This window comes from Cydia pomonella, chromosome 1 (assembly GCF_033807575.1).
Source record: "Cydia pomonella isolate Wapato2018A chromosome 1, ilCydPomo1, whole genome shotgun sequence".
Classification (NCBI taxonomy): Eukaryota; Metazoa; Arthropoda; class Insecta; order Lepidoptera; family Tortricidae; genus Cydia; species Cydia pomonella.
In genome coordinates, this window is record NC_084703.1 from 43,408,041 (window position 1) to 43,429,112 (window position 21,072).

Sequence of the window (21,072 nt, forward strand, 5' to 3'; positions counted from 1 at the left end):
CACGTGTTTTCTTGTGCACAGTAGATTCTGCCATCTTGTGGGCTACATTGGAACAATAAACATCACATTTACGCCACGCGCCAAAACGGCTCTGACGGCTCCTGTGCTGACTCCCTATATATACCTACATAAATTTACTAAGATACATAACTATGTATCTTTACTTTAGTAATATTCTTTTTTGTATTTTATGCGTTTAAATAAGTTAGTTTATATATTATATACGTAATTTAACTGTTGTCTGAAATAAATGATTTTTATTTTAGTTAATATACTTTCGCCTCCTAAAAAGTTCCTATCTATAAATCTAAAATCAATGTTAAGAGCATTCTACGTTTACACGGGCATGTTCGAATTCGAAGCCGAAAATAAGTTTTATGGCTTAGTGTATTTTTATGACTGTGTATTTTTCTGTGGATGTGTATTTAAGCCCAACGCCCAACCTACTAATTATACTACGAACATTGAACGGGCGTGTATAGATCGTCTCATTCACGATGACGCATGCCTTGATTCGTATTGTGATGTTATTAAAGGTTAGATTTGACAAATCTGCGCGTCATCGTGGATGAAACGAGTGCACAGTAAACAAAGGAAAAAAAAATTATTATGATAAAAAGGCAAAATACATGCATATACATGGTTCAAGACGGCCGGTTGGAAAGCCTGTCAGGTTATAAAGGCTATTCTAAAGAGATCTCATTCCCCTGGCTCAAATCAAATCTCAATCTCAAGCGCTGGTGGCCTAGCGGTAAGAGCATGCGACTTGCAATCCGGAGGTCGCGGGCTCAAACTTCGGCTCGTACCAATGAGTTTTTCGGAACTTATGTACGAAATATCATTAGATATTTTATTTACCAGACGCTTTTCGGTGAAGGAAAACATCGTGAGGAAACCGGACTAATCCCAAAAAGGCCTAGTTTACCCTCTGGGTTGGAAGGTCAGATGGCAGTTGCTTTCGTAAAAACCTACGCCAAATCTTGGGATTAGTTGTCAAGCGGACCCCAGGCTCCCATGAGCCGTGGCAAAATGCCGGGACAACGCGAGGAAGAAGAAGAAGGGGATCTCGAAAACGGCTCTAACGATTTCGATGAAATTTGCTATATGGGGTTTTCGGAGGCGAAAAGTAGGTCTAGGTCTTATCTCCGGGATACCGCGCATTTTTAAGTTTTGATATGTTTTCCGAGCAAAGCTAGGTTTCCCAGATAGAATATGAGCTGTGAAAGAACCTTATAGGCTTAATTACAGATTAACTTTGAAAATTTTGAATGTATAATTTCACTGTAACAGTTATAATAATAATAATTCAGCCTATATACGTCCCACTGCTGGGCACATGCCTCCTCTCGTGCGCGAGAGGGGTCGGGCTATAGTCCCCACGCTAGCCCAATGCGGATTGGGGACTTCTCATACACCTTTGAATTTCTTCGCAGATGTTATGCAGGTTTCATCACGATGTTTTCCTTCACCGAAAAGCTAGTGGTAAATATCAAATGATATTTCGTACATAAGTTCCGAAAAACTCATTGGTACGAGCCAGGATTTGAACCCGCGACCTCCGGATTGAAAGTCCGACGTCATATCCGCTCGGCCACCACCGCTTCACAAACAGACTGTAACAGTTATTTACGTTTAATGAAAAACGGAACGCCATTTTCCTTTCCAAATATATCTTACGTTAACCGCCTCTAAAACTCCTCGTTCACTCAATTTATAACGAAAATGACCGTTAAAATTTAATTTGGCAGTTTGTGGCGCCACCCGGCTTAGCCATTATTTATTCATACAATTATCTATTCGTGAATTCAAATTTCGCATGAATTTCGCTAAATTCCTTTCGTGGTTAATACCCTGACGATTAGGTGCGGATTTGTTGATGTCAGCTTTTCTCGATTACGGTCAAATTATCATTTTGTTTACTTTCTGGAGTCTGGGGGCCTACTATGAAACCGAAATTCGCAAATTGCGGGCATCTTTCTCTTTTACGCCCGTTAAAACGTAATTAGAGTGACAGAGAAAGATTCTCGCTATTTCCGAACTTAGGTTTTCGCAGCTACATCCCTGATTAGCGCTTCATTTTAGGTTTCGTAACTGAAATGAAGCGTGAATGACGTGACGCTCCAGAATGTACTCTTGGCCCAGAAAGTAGTGTGTACACTCTCATATATTAAATTTGACATTTGTTTTTTGAATCGCTGCAGACCACTCAGTCACAGTTACAGTGCGATAATAATATTAGTATGCTTTGAGCATGACAAGCAGGCGTGATCTTTCTCATCTTTCTACGTAATATACTGAACTGGCCGAAAATGCGCCTACAGGTTCAGATCTGTCAAATACTGCAAACGTCAACTTAGCAACCAGACCTTTAAAACGTTATGAGATTATTTTTGTATATAACGTTATCCGTGTTCAAATCCCGATTAAAACAAAACGCTATTTCTTCATTACGTTATACTTTATTACCGATGTAATTACGTTATGAATTTAAGCTTTCATTAAATTGGCCACAGTGGGCAAGATTCATCATAGAAACTAATCGTATTTTAGTAGCGTCTCGGCTCTGTGGTCCTGCTTGAGGATGTCAAAACTCTTTTCAAAAATTTATTAAAAAAGCAATAATAATATCAAATACCGGTTATTTAGTATTTAAATGTTTGTGAAGATGAAGTTATAAAAGATAACGTTAATCCAAAATAACGGTATTTTAAGTTCTGTTCGCAGCCAAACGTGGACGGACTTCAAATATCAAGGTTAAATGATATTAGGGGCCTTAGTTTGTCATATTAGTACTGGCATATTAGTGCGAGTGAGATGTATAGAAAGTAAGTTACGCAGAAGTTAGCGAATAAGTCAGTTTACCACTGATGCAAGCAGTCGTGGTAAGGCTACAGTTCGAGCTACATGCTTGGGTGTTTAGCCAACGTGCCAATCGTTAACGCTCCGTAGCGTAGCGTAGTCATCTCTGTCACTCTTCCATATTAGTGCGACAGTGACAGTTGCGTTACTTAATGCACTCAAAGCTCTTTAGCTATCTGGAACCAAAGGAATTCAAAAGGCTACCCATAAGCTCCATCATCATATGGAGATGGTCAAAAAAGCTCTTGAGTATCTGACGGATCTTTCCTAAGGGGGCAACTACACAAAAGATCCCTGTGGGTCGAAGTGTATCCGCAATGACCTCCGAAAATTATAACAGTTGCGTTTAGTTTATTACGGTTTATTAACGATTGGCACGTTGGCTACGCACCCTGAAGCTTAGTTTCCCTCTCTTGCACGTAAACAATGATTATGTACAGTCACGTCTGAAAATATCGATCCGAACAAATTACCAAAAATATGTTTACACTACCTTAATATATGGGCAATAAGGTCGTGTATACATATTCTTGGCACGTTGTTCGTATCTATATTATTAAACGTGACTGTACGAAGGTAAGGTCCTATTGTCCCAAGGTACGAAACTAACATAACTATGTGGTAAGGGATTAAGTTGTTAACATGTGTGTTTAGGTCGTTTTTGACCCTCGGAATTAGAAACTTTATGTACCTTCTAATTCATTAATATAAATATATAGACAAGTATTATTACTCGTTTAAAGGCATTTTACATAGATATGGGGGACAACCTCACACAAATCGACCTTGGCCCAAACTAAGCAAATCTTATATTATACAAATGATTTTCAATTAATTACAGATATAAGTTTGTTAAAAAAGACTCAACGGATCCATTGAGCATGTGCCCTTATCATATCAACCACCAGCTTACGTTGTCAAAGTTTGAACTGAAAACTCCACACTGGGGAGTTATATGTTAATACTACCGAGAATTTCCACCTGGATACGTATTCTCATAGATATCTACCTTATAATGGCCAGCGTAAGTGAGAATGCGAGATCTCGGTGCCTAGCCAAGATTTATCAGTACTACTACTTGACAATAGATGTCGCGATGAACGAAAAGTCTAATGCTCAACAATTTTCAGCTAATATTATAACCGGATTAACCGGAACGCTATTTTCAACTCTTTTTGCTTGTAATATTAGTTGTAAATTGTTAAGCAATACACTTTTCATTAGTCGCGACTAATGTAATATTTCTATGTCTGGTCATCAATGAAATATTAAGCGATATAGGCTCCAAGTTCAATTTTGAACTAAGCAATCTTGATGCTTCCTTGTAAACGGTTATATCATCAGTTCGCCTCACGAAGAATCTTCTAACTATGTAGAATAATTTAACTCTATGAGAGGTAATTATAATAACGAATGTATAGCGGAGAGCCGGGATCAAACGCCGGAACCCTCACGCGAAAACCTAACCTATATTTATTGAACAGAGCTCAAATTTCAACGGCAAAAGATAAACAAATATTAGACGGTTCACTAGATAACTACATAGATTATTAAAGTTCACACCATCGTGACGGAATTACTTCAATTTAAATTAACAAGTACTTAGTTTAAGATGGTAGAAATTTAGTGGAATTGTGTGTTGATTGCTCATATAACTTGTAAATTACTGTGTAACTAATCTTGGAAGAAATGTTCACCCCTTTCAGTGGTGAAATTGGTTTGAACTTATTGAAACTTGGTAAACATAAAATATTGTTTTGGTAAATATTAAAAACAGGCTTATTGGCTTGCATTGCACCAACTAATGTGATTTTAGGGTTTTTGATGGTAAATAATTCAACCAATTCAATGTACGTCCCACTGCTGGATACAGGCCTCTTATGTGCGAGAGGGTTTGGGCTATAGTCCCCACGCTGGCCCAATGCGGGTTGGGGACTTCAAATCCCTAACAAAGAATGTTTAGGAACATTTTTCTTAGGTACACGTCATTTACATTTAAAACTACAGTAATTTAAGTACAATAAATCGTATTACATATAAAATAGTTTCTTATATCTTTGATATACAAATTGCAATCGTTTGTTAAAATTATGCACAATATGCCACAGTAAAAAAATATAAGTACCAACTTTTTTTCAGCTCCTGTATCTTATTTCAGTTTATTTTGAGCACCTCGTCCGCATGGCAACATCTGTCGCACGCACAGTCGTCATCAGATATATCGGAGCGGCCGACGTGCTCACAAATATCTGAAAACGCCTCTATTCTCAAGACGCTAGAGTGCGTGTTCAGATATTTTCGAGCACCTCGGCCGCTCCGATATATCTGATGGTGACTGTTCCTTATACAGCTACAATCAACAGTTGCCAAATGTCCAACAAAGAAGTAATATAGAAATCATTGTCCACAGATTGTCCAAACAACATGGCGGCCGACAGTTCCCTCAATTCCCAACGGTAAGTCCATACACATAAGGTCCGTTTCTGTTTGACAGCAGTTTAACAATTTAAATTTGCTGGAATAGGGGGCAATAATGATTGATCGAGGTCCATTGACTGAATTTCCTTTGAAGTGTGCCGGTATTATTATGTTATTGGTCCCGATATGTTAAACAGCGAAAGGGTTAAGTTGACTTTACGGTTTTCTTTGTGAGGTAATACGAAATAGGGTATTACCCGCTAGTGTATGTCCCGTTTTCTTTCCTAGATTTGATAAAAAAAATAAACAAACAGGCGTAGTCTAATATAATTTTATTTATTTTTAATAACTAGCTGTTGTCCACGACTTTGTCAGCGCGGGTTTATTTATTAAAACTTGAACGCCCTACTAACATTCAACCCCTTTTCAACCCCCTTCAGGGTTGAATTTTTCCAAATCGCTTCTTATTTCTTATACACTTTATAAATGCAACCTACTGTGCAAATTTCATCTTTTTAGTTTTTCTAGTTTCGGCTCTGCGTTGATGTATCAGTCAGGACACGTGCATTTATATGTATTATAGTCAATAGTACTTTGAACAAGCAAATTATAGACTTAAAAAAGCCGTTTTGTGGTGCTTAAAACGGCCCAAGTGGCCGTTATCATTTTCGTTCTCGTACCTATATTTTATGTGTGCACTGCTTATGTAACTATACAAATACTTTGCAAACAAGCATTTCAAAGCTACCTACCTATTCTCATTCAGTGGTGTCACCATATAGAAGTAGGTACACATACTTAATACATATACGGTCACAAATAAACGGACGGAAGAATAAATTGAATCTAAAACTTTGTCGAATTGAGGACTGAGGTCCCTTGGAGTGTAAGTTTACTCTTCTTGACACTTGGGGGTGGAGGGTGGAGGTGTTATTGCCATTCACTTGCCAAGCGAGAGAGAGTCGGTGCCCCAAATTGAGCTCGTGAATCTTTACTGTTTTGTTCAAAAACTTGGTTCTTCCTTTGGTTTTCGTCAGTCCCGACACCCGATACATCAAATGTCAAGTAGCAGTTACTGATAATTCCGCTACTCGATGCTAGATGTCGACTAGGAAAATAAGAATATTGGTACCAAAACTGATGTATGGAGTGAGCACTCTATGTTTACTTTTTATTTCTATATGACCGGCCGGGGCGGGCCGGAGCTTCCGGCGCTTCGTTTCCTAAGCACCACGTGATCACCGATCGGCCCTCATAGAAAATGACGTGTCGGACCCCTCGGCCCGGGCTCGGCCCGGTCTAGCGTGTGTCATCTATAACTTAGGTTTACTTCTTCACCAACCTACTTCGTTGAATAGCCTACGCGCGTGTAATATATCTGGTGCTGCAGGCGTCCATAGGCTATGGTGACTGCTTACCAATTGGAGGGCCATATGTTTGTTTGCCTCCGACATGGTATAAAAATGCCTAGGCGCCTTGGAAACTTTTTCCATGAGTTGACTGCTGGAGGCTGCCGAGCCTGTATTAACTTCCCTTCTCGTACCCTTCTAGTGTTTTATTTTACAAAGTAGGAATAACTCGCCATATAGCGATAAGTCCGCCTGTTGTTACCTACTCATTTAAGTCCTGTCTTTGTTTGTAATATGAACTTTTCTCTAGTAGTGCACTATAAAGAATTTTATTAATATTATTATAAGTAAGTAAGTAAGTAAGTAAGTAAATATTCTTTATTGCACCAACAATCATACATTTTACATACATGTAAAACTACAAATGAATTTAAAAGGAAAATAGAACCAGGTAACAAAAGGCGGCCTTATCGCTAAAAAGCGATCTCTTCCAGACAACCACACAACACAAACAAACAGATTATTATAATGGTACAACAAATAATTATTTATAAAATTAAAAAAAAAAGTGATACACTTCGTCTATATCCCATCCTATAATTCTCCTATATAACCTTATTGTATAAATCACTATTGTTATATAAATCAAAATACACATACTTACTTAAAATTATTGAACTAACCTAAATCCTGTGGCATGCCTGGTCCAAAAGTCCCCATCACACTCGCAGCGTTGCCACAGTGTATGGTGATGGAGACTTATTGGACTAGCCAAGACCCAGAACGGGGGTCGGTCCTCCTCTCCCTAAGCTGCCAACCCAGTTCCCTGAATAATTCGGACGCCTCGCTGCACCAGGGCAACAGCAGAATTTGAAACAGCCGGACTCGCTATAATCTATATCTTTAAATGTTTCTTATCATTCTTCTGTCATCTTAGTAATGTAAGCTTTACCTTTTAATTCCCTTAGTATACAACAGTTCAGCTACTAACAATGTACAGTCAACCAATTTGAATCCTAGGCCACTATAGAACCTTGTCGCTTTAACTACTAGATACTTGACACGCATCACTCAATAAGCACTGTCGTAGAAGTCATTATGGCATGGTTCTATAGGGGCCTAGGAATCAAATTTGTAGACTGTAGGAATCAAATTTAACAAAGGTTTATCGCATTGCGCATCTGAATATACCTATACTATGTGTTCTTAGTGTGATATATCCAAGGAAATATCTGTATCTACATATACATGTTTGTTTTATGGTTGTTTCTTGTATAATTGTTTCTGTGTTATCTCCGTAATATAAGATAAAACAAAAATAAATCAATACACATATTTTTAATCTTGCTGAGTAGTAGCTTAACTAAACTGGTTTTCACATTTCTGCCGCACTCGCTCCCGAAATGGGAACATGTCACTGAATGAAGTTGTCTTTATCAAACAAAACAAAAGCTTCAAACAAAGTACAATTTATTTCTTTTGTTTTGTGACGAACGGAGGCGCTTTTTATTATACACCGTGTTTTTTTTTATTTCCGTTAATTTCAAGGGTGCATCCCTGAGCTTAAATTAAGTAACTTTCTCAAAGACACCGGTAATCTAATTAACTCCATTTCGGAGATAATCAATATTTATTTTTTATATTATAAGGCCCTTACGAGCGTGTACACTTGGCTTAGGGCCTGTTTACATATTGATTAGTGTTAAGTATGAGTTAATACATTTGCTACTAAACGTAAATACTATCTCGGACGATTGATGTTCAAAATGACATTGATATGACACAGTTTTCAATTGTTTCGTTGAGTTAAATGTAATGCCCGTGTTACAACAATGCTATATGCAACATTTAATTACTAATTAAAAATTAAAAAAAGGTTTTTTTTTTGAAATATTACTATGGCATATAGTTTCCTTAAACGTACTTACCGATACCCCGGAGTTAACGGAATTCAATAAAAACACGGTGTAGAGCGAACGTAGTCTTTAGTAAAAAGAGTCAACATTGGGGAAAAGTCTAACTAGGGGATGACAATCGTTTGCCATACAACAACGAAACGCTTTCTGTCTCTCTATTACTCTTCCATATCAGTGGTTAGCCAGGCAGCCTGGTGTTTATTGCAAGATGTATTAACCTATGTAAATAAATTATGTCTTATAGTACATTATCAGATATATTTTGTATGTATGTACTATCGAACAACTTGATTTCAGATCTGATCCACTTTGAAACGTTTTCACATTTACTACGTCATTGGTACTAACTAAAAAGTTAAATTATTATGACAAAATGACTAAGTTGGACGCTTCGGCCTGGCCCCGGCCCGGTCTAGCTTGAGTCATCCTTTACTGTGAAAACATTCTATGGTGGGTCACAAATTAGTTTTTTCGATTATACCTATGTCGTTTTCTGCCTAAATGTACTCTTTCACTTTGTCCACAGGGTGTTCAAAAAATCGTCCCCGAACAACAAACTCACCTTGTACCTGGCGTCACGTGATCTAGTGGTGGAGACGAACAGCATCGACCGCATACAGGGTGTTCTTCACGTGGACCCTGAACACGTGGATAATAAGAAGCTGTATGGACAAGTCACTCTTACGTTCAGGTGAGTTGTTGATGATGTATTTTTACTTTTATTAACCCAGAGGCATATAAAAAGTCCCTCATTCCATTCTATTTTGAACCTTAATGTTAACGAATCAAAATTGCATTTGTCGTAGTCAAGTTTTGATGCCTGAGCGACTAGAAGATAAAAGTTCCGCTACTTGACGCTAGGTGTAGACTACGAAAATAAGGCAGTGTCTTACCCGAGCGAATAACTCGCGAACGCGAAGCGGCGCGGCGTGGGTGAATTAAATCCTTTGATACCTATGGAAGTGTCCTACGTGGGCGATCTCCGAATGCCGTTGGGCCGCCGCGGCGCGTTGCGCCTCTTTCCGTCGCATTCGCGAGTTATCGCCCACGTAAGCCGCGCTGTAATAGTATTTTTGGTAACAAAACCATTGTATGGAGTGGGCACTCTTGGTCTTCTTAATTCTCTTTGTTTCTGTCTAAACAAAGCGACATCTACCGTAAGAATGTTCTTAACGGCACCGGAGATCCAATTTGTATTAGGAATTCATCAGTAGCAATATGTCATAAATTCATAATTGGAAAACATTAACGTGTAGACACAGACACAGACACCTCTACAGACAATCGAGGTCACCACACATAAGCGCCCCCGTACAAATGTTGGTACGGGAGCGCAACCTTATTATTTTAGTTAAGCCTACAATTACGATCAGCAAATTAATAACAGTTCGGCAAAAATATCATTTTCACATCGTGGCAATTCGAAAAAAAAAACCCTATAAGATTGTGTTGTTTAAAAGTTCCTATGGCCACCTCCTGTCACCATCATCAGATCAGCTCGCATCATAATGCATTGTCATCCGATTTGCATACATATGTATGCAAATTTTCAGCTCAATCGGAAATCGGGAAGTGGGTCTAATTTAGCTTCATAGATTTCACCCACACTAACTAAGAAACTTGCATACTAACTTAAATGCGTAAGTTTTACAAGAATTTGTACCTGTTAGAGTTAAGCTGTCACATAGTTTAAAATGGTGCAAAATACGACCTAGTTTGCTGTTACAATCAAATCAACCGATTTTACATGTAATATTGCACTTATGTATGTTGGCCTCGTTCTCTTCGTAAACGCTTCTTAATGCGGTGTTTGTGTAGTCTGTGCGTGTAGAAAACCAATATTTCCTTGATTTCCCTTCCCGTGTAAGCTACAGGAAAACAAACCTGAGGAAATTTCTTGTTAACTGCACATCATTAGTTGCAATTGTGTACAGTGACACAGATTCCAGAGAAGCGAGTGTGTAAACGCGAGCGTCGATACTGGCAATGCGTCTTATAAATTCGTTTTTTTTTTTTAATTAGATTCCGTTGTTTTAAGGTAACGATTTTAGAGCAAAAATGTAAAATTGATAGATTTAGTCGTTAAAATTGTATACCTTTTATTACGTAATATCTAAATACAAGCATTGGTTTCTTGTCACGTCTTCTCATCTTGTCTTTTAATAAGGAGGTCGCAAGCGTGCGTCCCCGGTAACATGTGACGAAAAAGGACAGTTTTTTAAAATTCATCAAAAATTATTGTGGTAAATTATAGAAAATGATGTATAAGAACAGTTTCAGCAAATGTTATAGACTGTTTAAGTATCAAAATTACGTTGATATTAAGTCGGTTTTCAGGAAAATTTACACTTGTTTTGGCGTAATTTCTGGCAAAAAATGATTTCGTCTAACTTTCATTTACACTACTTCCAATTTATAATAACAAAAATGTGAAGTTGAAGTACAGGATATGTATAATATAAAGTTACCATTTTTAGCAGTCCAAACTTTACGTAATTCACAAAGTAGTTCGACAAAATCAGTGCTTTACGCGCGTTTATCTGAACGTCCATCAGAAAAAAAAATATATTAATAATTTTGTGAGTCTGTTTTCAAAAAAATGAAAGATAGACAGATAGATAATTGTGTGTGACTACTATATATTTTTAAAACATCTTATGTACCACATTTTAAAGCGAAGTAAAGATATTTGTATTTGGTAACAAGACGTGCTAATAGAAACCAGTACTTGTCATTTCTAATAGTTCACAAAACGTGTACAATTTCATTAACTAAATCTATCTATTTGACATTTATGCGACTAAAATCGATAACGGCCTCTTTGCGGGTTTTACTATAGGTAATATGAACGTTGGATGGATCGGATTTGTGATCTCTATACCCTAAAATTAAGTGTTTACGTAATACTCGAACCCGGGTATATCCTTAAACTACGTCCAAAAGAGAGGTATGGGCACTGTGAATTTCATCTCGCTTTATGCGGTAGGGCACAGCACAGCGGATGTCATTCCAGATCTAGAGCAGAGCCCAACTGGGGAAGTACCTCCACCTTGCAAAAATCCGCAGCCAAATAACACTAGGCGCTACTCATAGTATTGTTTTCCTACTGGTGTGTTAGTTTGCCAGAGCTCAACGAGTGCGGAGTGTTAGGGTCGGAAAATCGCATGTAATGTAACTCCTCTGGCGTTGCAGGCGTACATAGGCTACGGAGACTGCTTACCATCAAGCGGGCCGTATGCTTGTTTATACGTAGTATAAAAAATAGTGTAGTATTTCTCGTATCTATCTGAAATAAATATGTTTCACGCTTCAGCTGTCTGCAAACCTGCGACCACAAACAGTGAAAACTGTACGCGTGCCTTTGAAACATTTTTCGGCTACCTACGTCCTACATACATACAACAAAGGCGAAATGAAAGGAAGGGGCCGGTTTTTGAATTTCCAGTGCTCGATTTCGTTTTTTCTCTTTCATCCACTACTAGATATTTAAATTCTATTAATAAAATTGAAAACGAGTGGACAATACATTGGTATTCTTAATGTCTATCGCTCGTTCAAAAATTGCATTTCTCCGTTTTCCAGGGATTTGAGCGCTCGAAATTCAAAAATCGGCCGCCACATCTTAAAAACTATCGTTTTGACCCCCATGCAATGTCAAGCAAAAATAAATGATCTCAGAACAATCTTCTGCCTCCGGATTCATATAACGTTGAATTATACCTAATATTATTTTGACGACCAGTCTGGCCTAGTGGGTAGTGACCCTGCCTATGAAGCCGATGGTCCCGGATTCAAATCCTGGTAAGGGAATTTATTCGTGAGATGAGCATGGATATTTGTTCCTGAGTCATGAGTGTTTTCTATGTATTTAAGTATTTATAAATATTTATATATTATATATATCGTTGTCTAAGTACCCTCAATACAAGCCTTATTGAGCTTACTGTGGGACTTAGTCAATTTGTGTAATAATGTACTATAATTATTAGTTTATACTGATTTTCTTTAATAATTATTAAAAAAATACAATTACAATAATTCAAATAAACTACAGTTAACTAAACTCAAACTACTAGAAAACTAAAAATCTAAATCTAAAATGGACCCGTGGCATGGTGCCGAGGATGCTGGTTGGCTCATTGGATCGCTATGCTCAAGCGTTGGGCGAGGAAGCTGCCAGCTCTCTTATCCCCAGTCCCATCCACTGGCCGTTTCGCCAATTGCCGGTATAAGCCCTGTGCTGCGGGGCCCCACGAACCAAGAGTCTCGACTCCAAATGCAACAAAGTTGTAGTTGGTGTCGAGACTCCCGTATTTGCGCTTTTTGAGGGCCTCAAAAAGTTAGTTTAAAATTAGTTTATTACATACAAATCATACAATATATTATACAAGTCAGTCAACCAAAGACCTCAATGGACGCCCGTGACTTTGGCCCAATATAAATTTTCGTGCATACGACACGGATCACAATGACGCGCTGCACACAATAGGCGTGATGTTCGAAGGGTAAATAAATAGGTATGAAGTAAAATCTGGTATCCTGGTTGTAGTGGATAACCGACCTAAATACATTAATTGTTTTAGAAATAATCAATTTATCAAAATTATGCTAGCACGGTTCACAAAGGACACAAAATCGATGTTTTCTCCGAATTCTCCGCATCCATTAATTTTCGTTAAATGACATGGGGTACAAATCGGTGTTGTCGGACCAAGCTGACTCTGCACCGACTATAACGTGACAGGATAAGATAAAGATACAGATAGTTTATTATTCAAGTAGGCATATTACAATGCGCTTGTGAACGTCAAATAAAGCTACACCGGCTCTAACCCTACACCTCTGACCCGAGAAGATTTAAATCCCCCCTCAATTGGAGGAGGGTATCCCAATATGGACCGGCAAGAAACTCGGCGGGACGCATCTTTTCAAAACATTACATCTTATAATTACCATGCATTATAAATAAGAAAAATAAAATACAATTTAGATTATTATAGAAATCATGAAATTACAAACAGTAGCTACTTTTCTTTATAGAAAATTGATAAAAAAAAATATATAAGCCATATAAAATCATACAAATACGTAGCTCTTTCAGAAAACATATCGAACTCTTACAAAAGAAAAAGAAAATGAAATTAATAAAGAAATGAGAATATACATTATAAGTCTGACAGATTGCTATACCTACAAAAAATATTTGACGTGTTTTCTTACCTGAGCTGTGTCACCTATACAATGATTTTACATATACACATAGTACAATGATTTTAATTGCTACTTGTTTTTTACAGTTTCTGGTTTGGACCATGCATGTTTGTGTGTCAAGTAGTCCTCGACTCTGTAATAAGCCTTCAACATCAATGACTTCTTTAAGTAATTCTTAAGAGCTGGCAAGGGTAATCTTAAAGCCTCGTCAGGTAATTTGTTATAAAAATGAATGCACAAAGTATGAAAGTGAAAGTAGGTTCTAATAAAATAGTTATGACGATTAATGGCTCTTCTACACGATGGCCCAGCGCTGGACCAGCGAGATGGCCATGCGATGGTTGAAACGCAACTACACGACATAGTTCTGGAATGGGCCACGCCTGTACTCGGTACTGATGGGTATCGCTGGCCCACTACTTTTGACGTGCGGACGAAAAACCAACACCGTGGCCATCCGCTTCCGCTCTCCACACACTGGCCTATCTTAGTGGTCCACTATGATGGCCCATCATAGTGGACCACTATGATGGGCCATCATGTAGAGGAGCCATAATAAGTGCTGTAACTTCCACCATAACTATTAAACGTCATATTTTCGGAGAACTTACTTTCACTTTCACACTTTTTAATTGCAAAGTTTGTACAGAGTTATTTTGGTCCGATTCTAGAATCATCAATCATTTGAGTTCGTTTGATCCATACTGAAAGCGACACCGCATAATATATAGTCAACTAAAATCGCAAACTTGTGACTCCTATTACAAGGACATAGGATTTGCAACTTTCAGTAACAATACCTAAAGTTGCAAATCTCGTAACTCCTTTGGACAAGATAAGAGGTTTGGGACTTTAGCTTTAGCCGACGATGTAACCCATCGTGTAATGAACGCGGCGAACACCGCCATCATGTCCGTAACAGGCTTACCAGCGTGTCAACTTGGAAATGGAAATCGATTTAATGTAAGTTACGTTAAAATATGGTTAAAAGATGAAACGCTAGAAAGGTCGAGATCCGGCACACTTCGTTTTCTATCACAAGTGATCGGTACTTGCTATAGAAAATGAAGTGTCGGTGGTCTCGGCCCAGACCCGGCCCGTTCTAACGTAGCCTTTGTTCTAACAAACAATCTACCGCAAGATAAGGTAACTCATTCCATTTTAGACGGGGTAAAGTGTGCCCAGTCTATATGAATAGTTATTGCAGAGGCGGGGAAATTGCAATTCGTGGGTGAGTTTCAATTTTGTCGGATGTTGCGAAGCTATTAAGTCTGAAAAAATACGAATCCACGCATTATGCATTAGCTATAGGGTATTTGACTAGTAGTCAAATCAATTTCTTTTTTCGAACTGTCAATACGTTCGCTAACTATGGAATTTACTACCTATATGAAAAACTACCAAATGACATCATGGTCAAGTTACCTACTTTTTATAGTTCTATACGAATTATAAAATAGAAATAGTGTCTAAAAATCTCATAGTCTCATAGTTCTTATGTCGTTCCCTATATCATGCTTGGACAATGCTATGTACTCCATAATTGTCGTATTATATCAGGTGAAGTACTTTAAGATTATTGTGATGTAACATATGTAATATATACGATGTGGTTGTACTTAATAAATAATAAAAAAAATAAATAATAATAACTGCTGTCTATGTTTCTCTATTAAAGTTGTGATGCTTTCATGCGTGGTGTGAAATAATTTATTTTAAATACAGTCAAATACCCTATAGTGCTTTTCTCAAAACATGCGAGGAAACAAGGTAAAACAATCAATTATTTAGAACTTTAAGTATGAATATGAATCCAGTCAAACCTTCGCATCAAAAAAGTTAAAACGATTAACCTTCTTCATTATTTTTTAAAAGTTTAACTTAGCCTAGGTAGTAAAGACCCCCAGCTAAATTCGCAAAGAATGCTGTTGAGTACAGACCAAAAAAAAGGCATACCTCGTCCTCCCGTGTCAATTAAAAATAATTGGGTAATATTTTAAACTATATATGCTCGCTATTTTAGGGCTAAGATGGTCGGTTTTTTATCATCTGTCATCATGCCTATCACTTTCTAATAAGTATGTAAGTGCGAAAGTGACGCATAACATGACAAGTGGTAAAAATGCGATCATACACAACGGTCTTGTAAGAACGAGACATGTAAACTTAGATCTCCGTATCTCTATCCTATAGCTTGAAATAATTGCTGTACGGTCATGTCTGAAAATATCGATACGAAAAAAGTGCCAAAAATATGTATACACGACTTTATTGCCCATATATTAAGGTAATGTATACATATTTTTGGCACATTTTTCGTACCGATATTTTCAGACGTGACTGTACCGGGTACTCTATCATTTGGCCTTCGTTTGATCCATATAGTGACACCGTGTAGTTATACATATACAAATGTAGGTATATAGGTATATTAGCCTGCCACTCATCATGTAATGAGCGCGGCGAACACAGCCACCATGCCCCTGATGGCGTGTCAACTCGGAAATGGAAATCGATTTAATGTTGCCGTGGAACTATTCAGACACGGAGCTTTAAGATCATTTTGATAACAATATAGTTAGCTAAGTTAAGATAAATAAAGGTAAGATAGTTAGATAAGGTTAGCTGGAAGAGATCGCTATTAGGGATAAGTTCGCCTTTGTATATAAATATTTTTTTCGTCTATTTTGTTTTGTTTGTTTTATGTTAACCTGTTTATGTGCAATAACCTGCTTACGACATACATACATACATATCGGGGGCATTCAGAAATGTGTCAGTTACGTGACGCTATTTAATTAAAACTTCTGATAAAGTTAAAGAGTTGATATAAATTCAACGGTATACAGTGTGTATTTTGGTATAACTGCAAACTTATTCTAGACGTAGGTGTTACGAGTAGTGTTATAAAACAATGGGGTTCTTGACTACTAGTCAAATCAGTTCGTTTTTTGAACCGTCAAAACGATTTGCAACTATGGTATTTATATGAAATACTAGCAAATGACGTCACGTTACCTACTCTTTTTAGTTCTATACGATTTTTAAAATAAGAATTGTGTCCAAAAATTACATCTGTCTAAGTTTCTCTAATATGTTCTGCAGATATATTTCATTCAAATCCTGGCTCGTATGTACCAATGAGTTTTTCGGAACTTATGTACGAAATATCATTTGATATTTACCACTAGCTTTTCGGTGAAGGAAAACATCGTGAGGAAACCTGCATACATCTGCGAAGAAATTCAAAAGTATATGTGAAGTCCCCAATCCGCATTGGGCTAGCGTGGGGACTATAGCCAGAGCCCTCTCGCACATGAGAGGAGGCCTGTGCCCAGCAGTGGGACGTATATAGGCTGAATTATTATTATTATATAAAGTCAACATTCCTAGTAGTTTTTTTTTATTTAGTCTCAATTGCCAGAGTATAGGCAATTCATTTTTAAAATGTTTCGATCGGCAATGTATTTCGTACATTTTGAGTTAAAACAAAGTAGTGATACATTGCTTGATGGTTGTCGTTGAGATTCAAGATGGTGAACACGTCTCTAGAATATTTTTTTGTGTTTTGCTCATTCATGTAGTTTAAAGTGTAATATTGATAGCTTATTATGCAGTGAACTATCGTAGAAGTGTGCAGCTAATGAAAAACTAATCTTGAAACGCGTTTAACCATATTTTAATCAACACCCGGCAATTAATCGTGGCTTTTAGTAAAGTCCAGCTATCTCTTTACTGAAAGCAACTACTATTTTTTCGTGTGATGAGCATGGATATTTGTTCCTGAGTCATGGGTGTTTTCTATGTATTTTAGTATTTATAAATATGTATATATTATATATATATATATCCTTGTCTAATTACCCTCAACACAAGCCTTATTAAGCTTACTGTGGGACTTCGTCAATTTGTGTATTAATGTCCTATAATATTTATTTGTTTATTGATTTATTTAAACATCGCAAGGCTCCAAGGTAAAGCAAGACAGGCAAGGTTTTCGGCCTCGAAAGATTTGAGGACGATAGGCGCAAGCCCTGACAGGACGCAAAATAGGGAGGAATGGCGCAAAATGATACGGAGAGCCGACCCCAATCCCTGGGATATGGGATAGAGGCTAAGATGATTATAATGATGAAGGCTCACGGTCCCATAACTATACGTAGTAGGTAAGTACCGATACCGTAGTACCTATTTATTAAGTTCGATGAAATCGAAGTCATTTTCAAATGCAAGTCTATTGCATTTGCGTTGTTTCGTTCAATTTTCACACAAACCAAAATAACGTTATATCCTAGGTTCAATTTTGGATTTGTTTCTAGTATGGCTGAGCCTTAAAAGGTTAAGAATGTTAAGATCCACGTGGAATATACTTGGCCTTATAAGTACTTATAATATCCACTAAATTTGTCTGAGTGTACTCGTATCATTCAAGTGATCATTATCGGACGAAACTATCTTATTAGATTGCTCCAGAAACTTTATGGGAGATTTTCTTGTACAGTCAGCATCAAAAGTAGCGGATCAAATAATGTTTCATAAGTAACTACCATTCTGTAACAGCTTAACAAAAAGTGATGTATTTAATATAGAACAATAATTAAGACTGTAAAAGATATACTTTTGAACGGGAATTTTCGAAATTTATCTATATTTGGAAAAGTTATCCGGAATATCAGATACTTTTGGCGCGTTGTTTCATCCGCTACTTTTGATGCTGACTGTACCTACAAACCTACAGCGATGGCAGCATGGTTTTATTTGTATCACTTGTCAATATGCCCGTCACTTTCAAACTTACATACTAGTTAGAACGTGACAGGTATGGTGACAAATGACAAAGAGCCGACCATCGTAGCCACTGACGTATTCAATTAGATACCCCATTACGGCCATTACTAATTGTAAATATCGAAGTATTTGTCTATTAAAAATTCCTTCGGGCTCTTTAAAAATATCTGATTGGATTTCCTGCAGTCGTATTATGGATAACTTTATCCAGGTGATATATAATCGTCGCTTTTTAACACCGCGGGATAGAAAGTGACGGACACCGTTTTATCACGCTGTCACGTAGACAAAAATTACCATAATATCCGCACGGGGACCTTTCAATTTGCTGAATAAATGTTTGATATTTGGTATTTGATAGGTTCTGGTTTAGATAAGTTCATTTAGATATCGTTTGTAAGTCGTATAATTGACAGAAGCAGCTCGATTCGGGCAACCAATGTCACTTTGACATTAGAAATATAGTAGGTAGATCTTATTGGGATCACAACGGAATCGAAATAAACGTCAATTTTGACGTCGTTTAGTTATCAATCTTTTAAAGATATATCCAAGATCTTAAACATGTCTTAATCTTTCTTCGAATCGGGCCGTAAGCCTAAAATAACGCACCCTGTATCGTACTTGGCTCAAAGGTCCCCATAATGCCTGCAGCATTCCCCCGCTGAACTGCTATAGAGACCTGTTGAATCAAGTACGACCTAGAGCGAGGATCACCACCTCTCTCCTGCAAACCCCGCCCTACTTCGCCAAAAAGTTGGCGAGCTTCAACTCCCCACGGCCCTGCCCGGCGCTGTCTCCAATGCTACCGCCACAAAATCGTCCGCCGATGCCAGTGCGGAATATTTAAGTACTTCTGCTTATCATTGTGTTAATGAAAACTTTAATCCAAAAAAAGATCTCATCGGGTATTCTCTAGCGGTTACTTTTCTCCTAGAGATCACCCGACATCCGATGACGGATCAATGTGAAACGCTCTCACGGCTGGCAGTAGGTAAAAAATACTCTCATTGAATTGCTATAAAATATTCATTTCTGAATCGGGTTCGTTGGTTTTTAGAATCGTGCTCATTTCGGGGTGACAATGAACAGCGTGTTTACTTAGGATTTAATGGCTTTTCAATTGGGGGAAAATTAAATCGCTGCAACACTGTGTTTGATGTTTGTAGTATTAATTTTTAAGGCTCTATAAGGCGGAGACCATTTCTAGATTATTTGAGTTGTAGGCGTACATAGGGTACGGAGACTGCTTAACATCAGGTGAGCCGTATGCTTGTTTGCCATCGTATTAGTATAAAAGATAACAATACTTTTGGTATAAACTATAACTAAGTCAAAGTTTTTTTCGTCGTGCGGCTCCTTAACAAATAAAAGAAACGAACCATTTTCGATGCTTTATTATTTAATACGAGACTTGAAAACACCACTTACTAATTTTGAGTGATGATTTCTATTGATAAATATTTAATACCATTAATTTTTGGATTTGATTTGAAATATCTTACTATTTTTTCCTCTCGTTGATGTGATGAACAAATTTGTGAATCACTCGGTGGTAAAATTTGTTTAACCCTCGAAACCCAACTTTGCCCCCTTGTAAAATAAATAACAAGGTAATAAAATACTGTGGAACAGGGGACAGCAGGGAACCTAGGTTACGTAATGAGAGATTGACTCCTAATCCTATTGATCAATAGCCCTCTATTCGAAAAGATTAGCAGAAGGCGGGTTTGTCCTTAAACTACGACCAAAAGGGGCACTGTGAATGTCATCTCGCTTTGAATGGTAGGGCTCAGCGGATGTCATTTCAGATCTAGATCAGAGCCCAACTGGGGGAATACCTCCACCTTATAGAAAACCGCAACCAAATAACACTAATCATAGTGTTGTGTTCCTGACGGTGAGTAAGGTTGCTAGAACTTAACGAGGGTGTGAAGTGTTAGGGTCGGCAACGCGCATGTAACTCTGGAGTTGCAGGCGTACATAGGCTACGGAGACTGCTTACCACCAGGTGGGCCGTATACTTGTTTGCCACCGACATAGTATAAGGCTTAGTGGCACCGGAAAAATATCAATATGTATAAAATATTCCCGTAAATGGTGCTGTGCTGTTTCTAAGCGTAAGGCCTGAGTGGACGCTCGATTTGGGCGTGCAGCGGAGCGGGACGTGCGGCGTGCATGTTAAAAAAATGCAACCGTATAGGAGCGGCTAAGGTGCACGCTGCTCACAGCACTCGTGAGCCCGATGCCACGCTGCACGCCCCGAAGAGCCAGCGTCCACTCAGGCCTTACACTAGGGAATTTTCTTTCAGCGAACACTCCGGCTGTGGCTGCGAATACCTACTCCGGGCAATAACTTTTTGTCGAGGTTTTCTCGAAGGAGTGCATTATCCTTGTGAGGCCTAATGTGCTACAATGTACATTCCGTTTCAATCTAATTAAAATCTTTCTTAAACCAAATAAAGAAGCATTCCTTTTGTTTCATTTCTTTCTCAAACAAACAAAATATATCCCAATTTAATATACAACAA

The 21,072-nt window shown here is 37.9% G+C and overlaps 2 protein-coding genes across 2 annotated transcripts in view; one reads left to right on the forward strand and one right to left on the reverse strand.

Moving 5' to 3' along the window:
* The window catches only part of LOC133524490 (phosrestin-2-like), a 129,573-nt gene that overhangs the window by 36,635 nt on the left and 71,866 nt on the right, over positions 1-21,072 (forward strand). The window contains exons 2-3 of the mRNA XM_061860553.1: positions 5,270-5,315; positions 9,069-9,233. Coding sequence (XP_061716537.1) covers positions 5,270-5,315; positions 9,069-9,233 — 211 coding nt within the window. The remainder of the gene's footprint in view (positions 1-5,269; positions 5,316-9,068; positions 9,234-21,072) is intronic.
* LOC133524514 (estradiol 17-beta-dehydrogenase 8) overlaps positions 18,295-21,072 on the reverse strand; it is a 229,910-nt gene continuing 227,132 nt past the window's right edge. Inside the window, exon 8 of the transcript XR_009800390.1 lies at positions 18,295-18,304. The gene's annotated coding sequence lies outside the window, so the exon portion shown is untranslated. The remainder of the gene's footprint in view (positions 18,305-21,072) is intronic.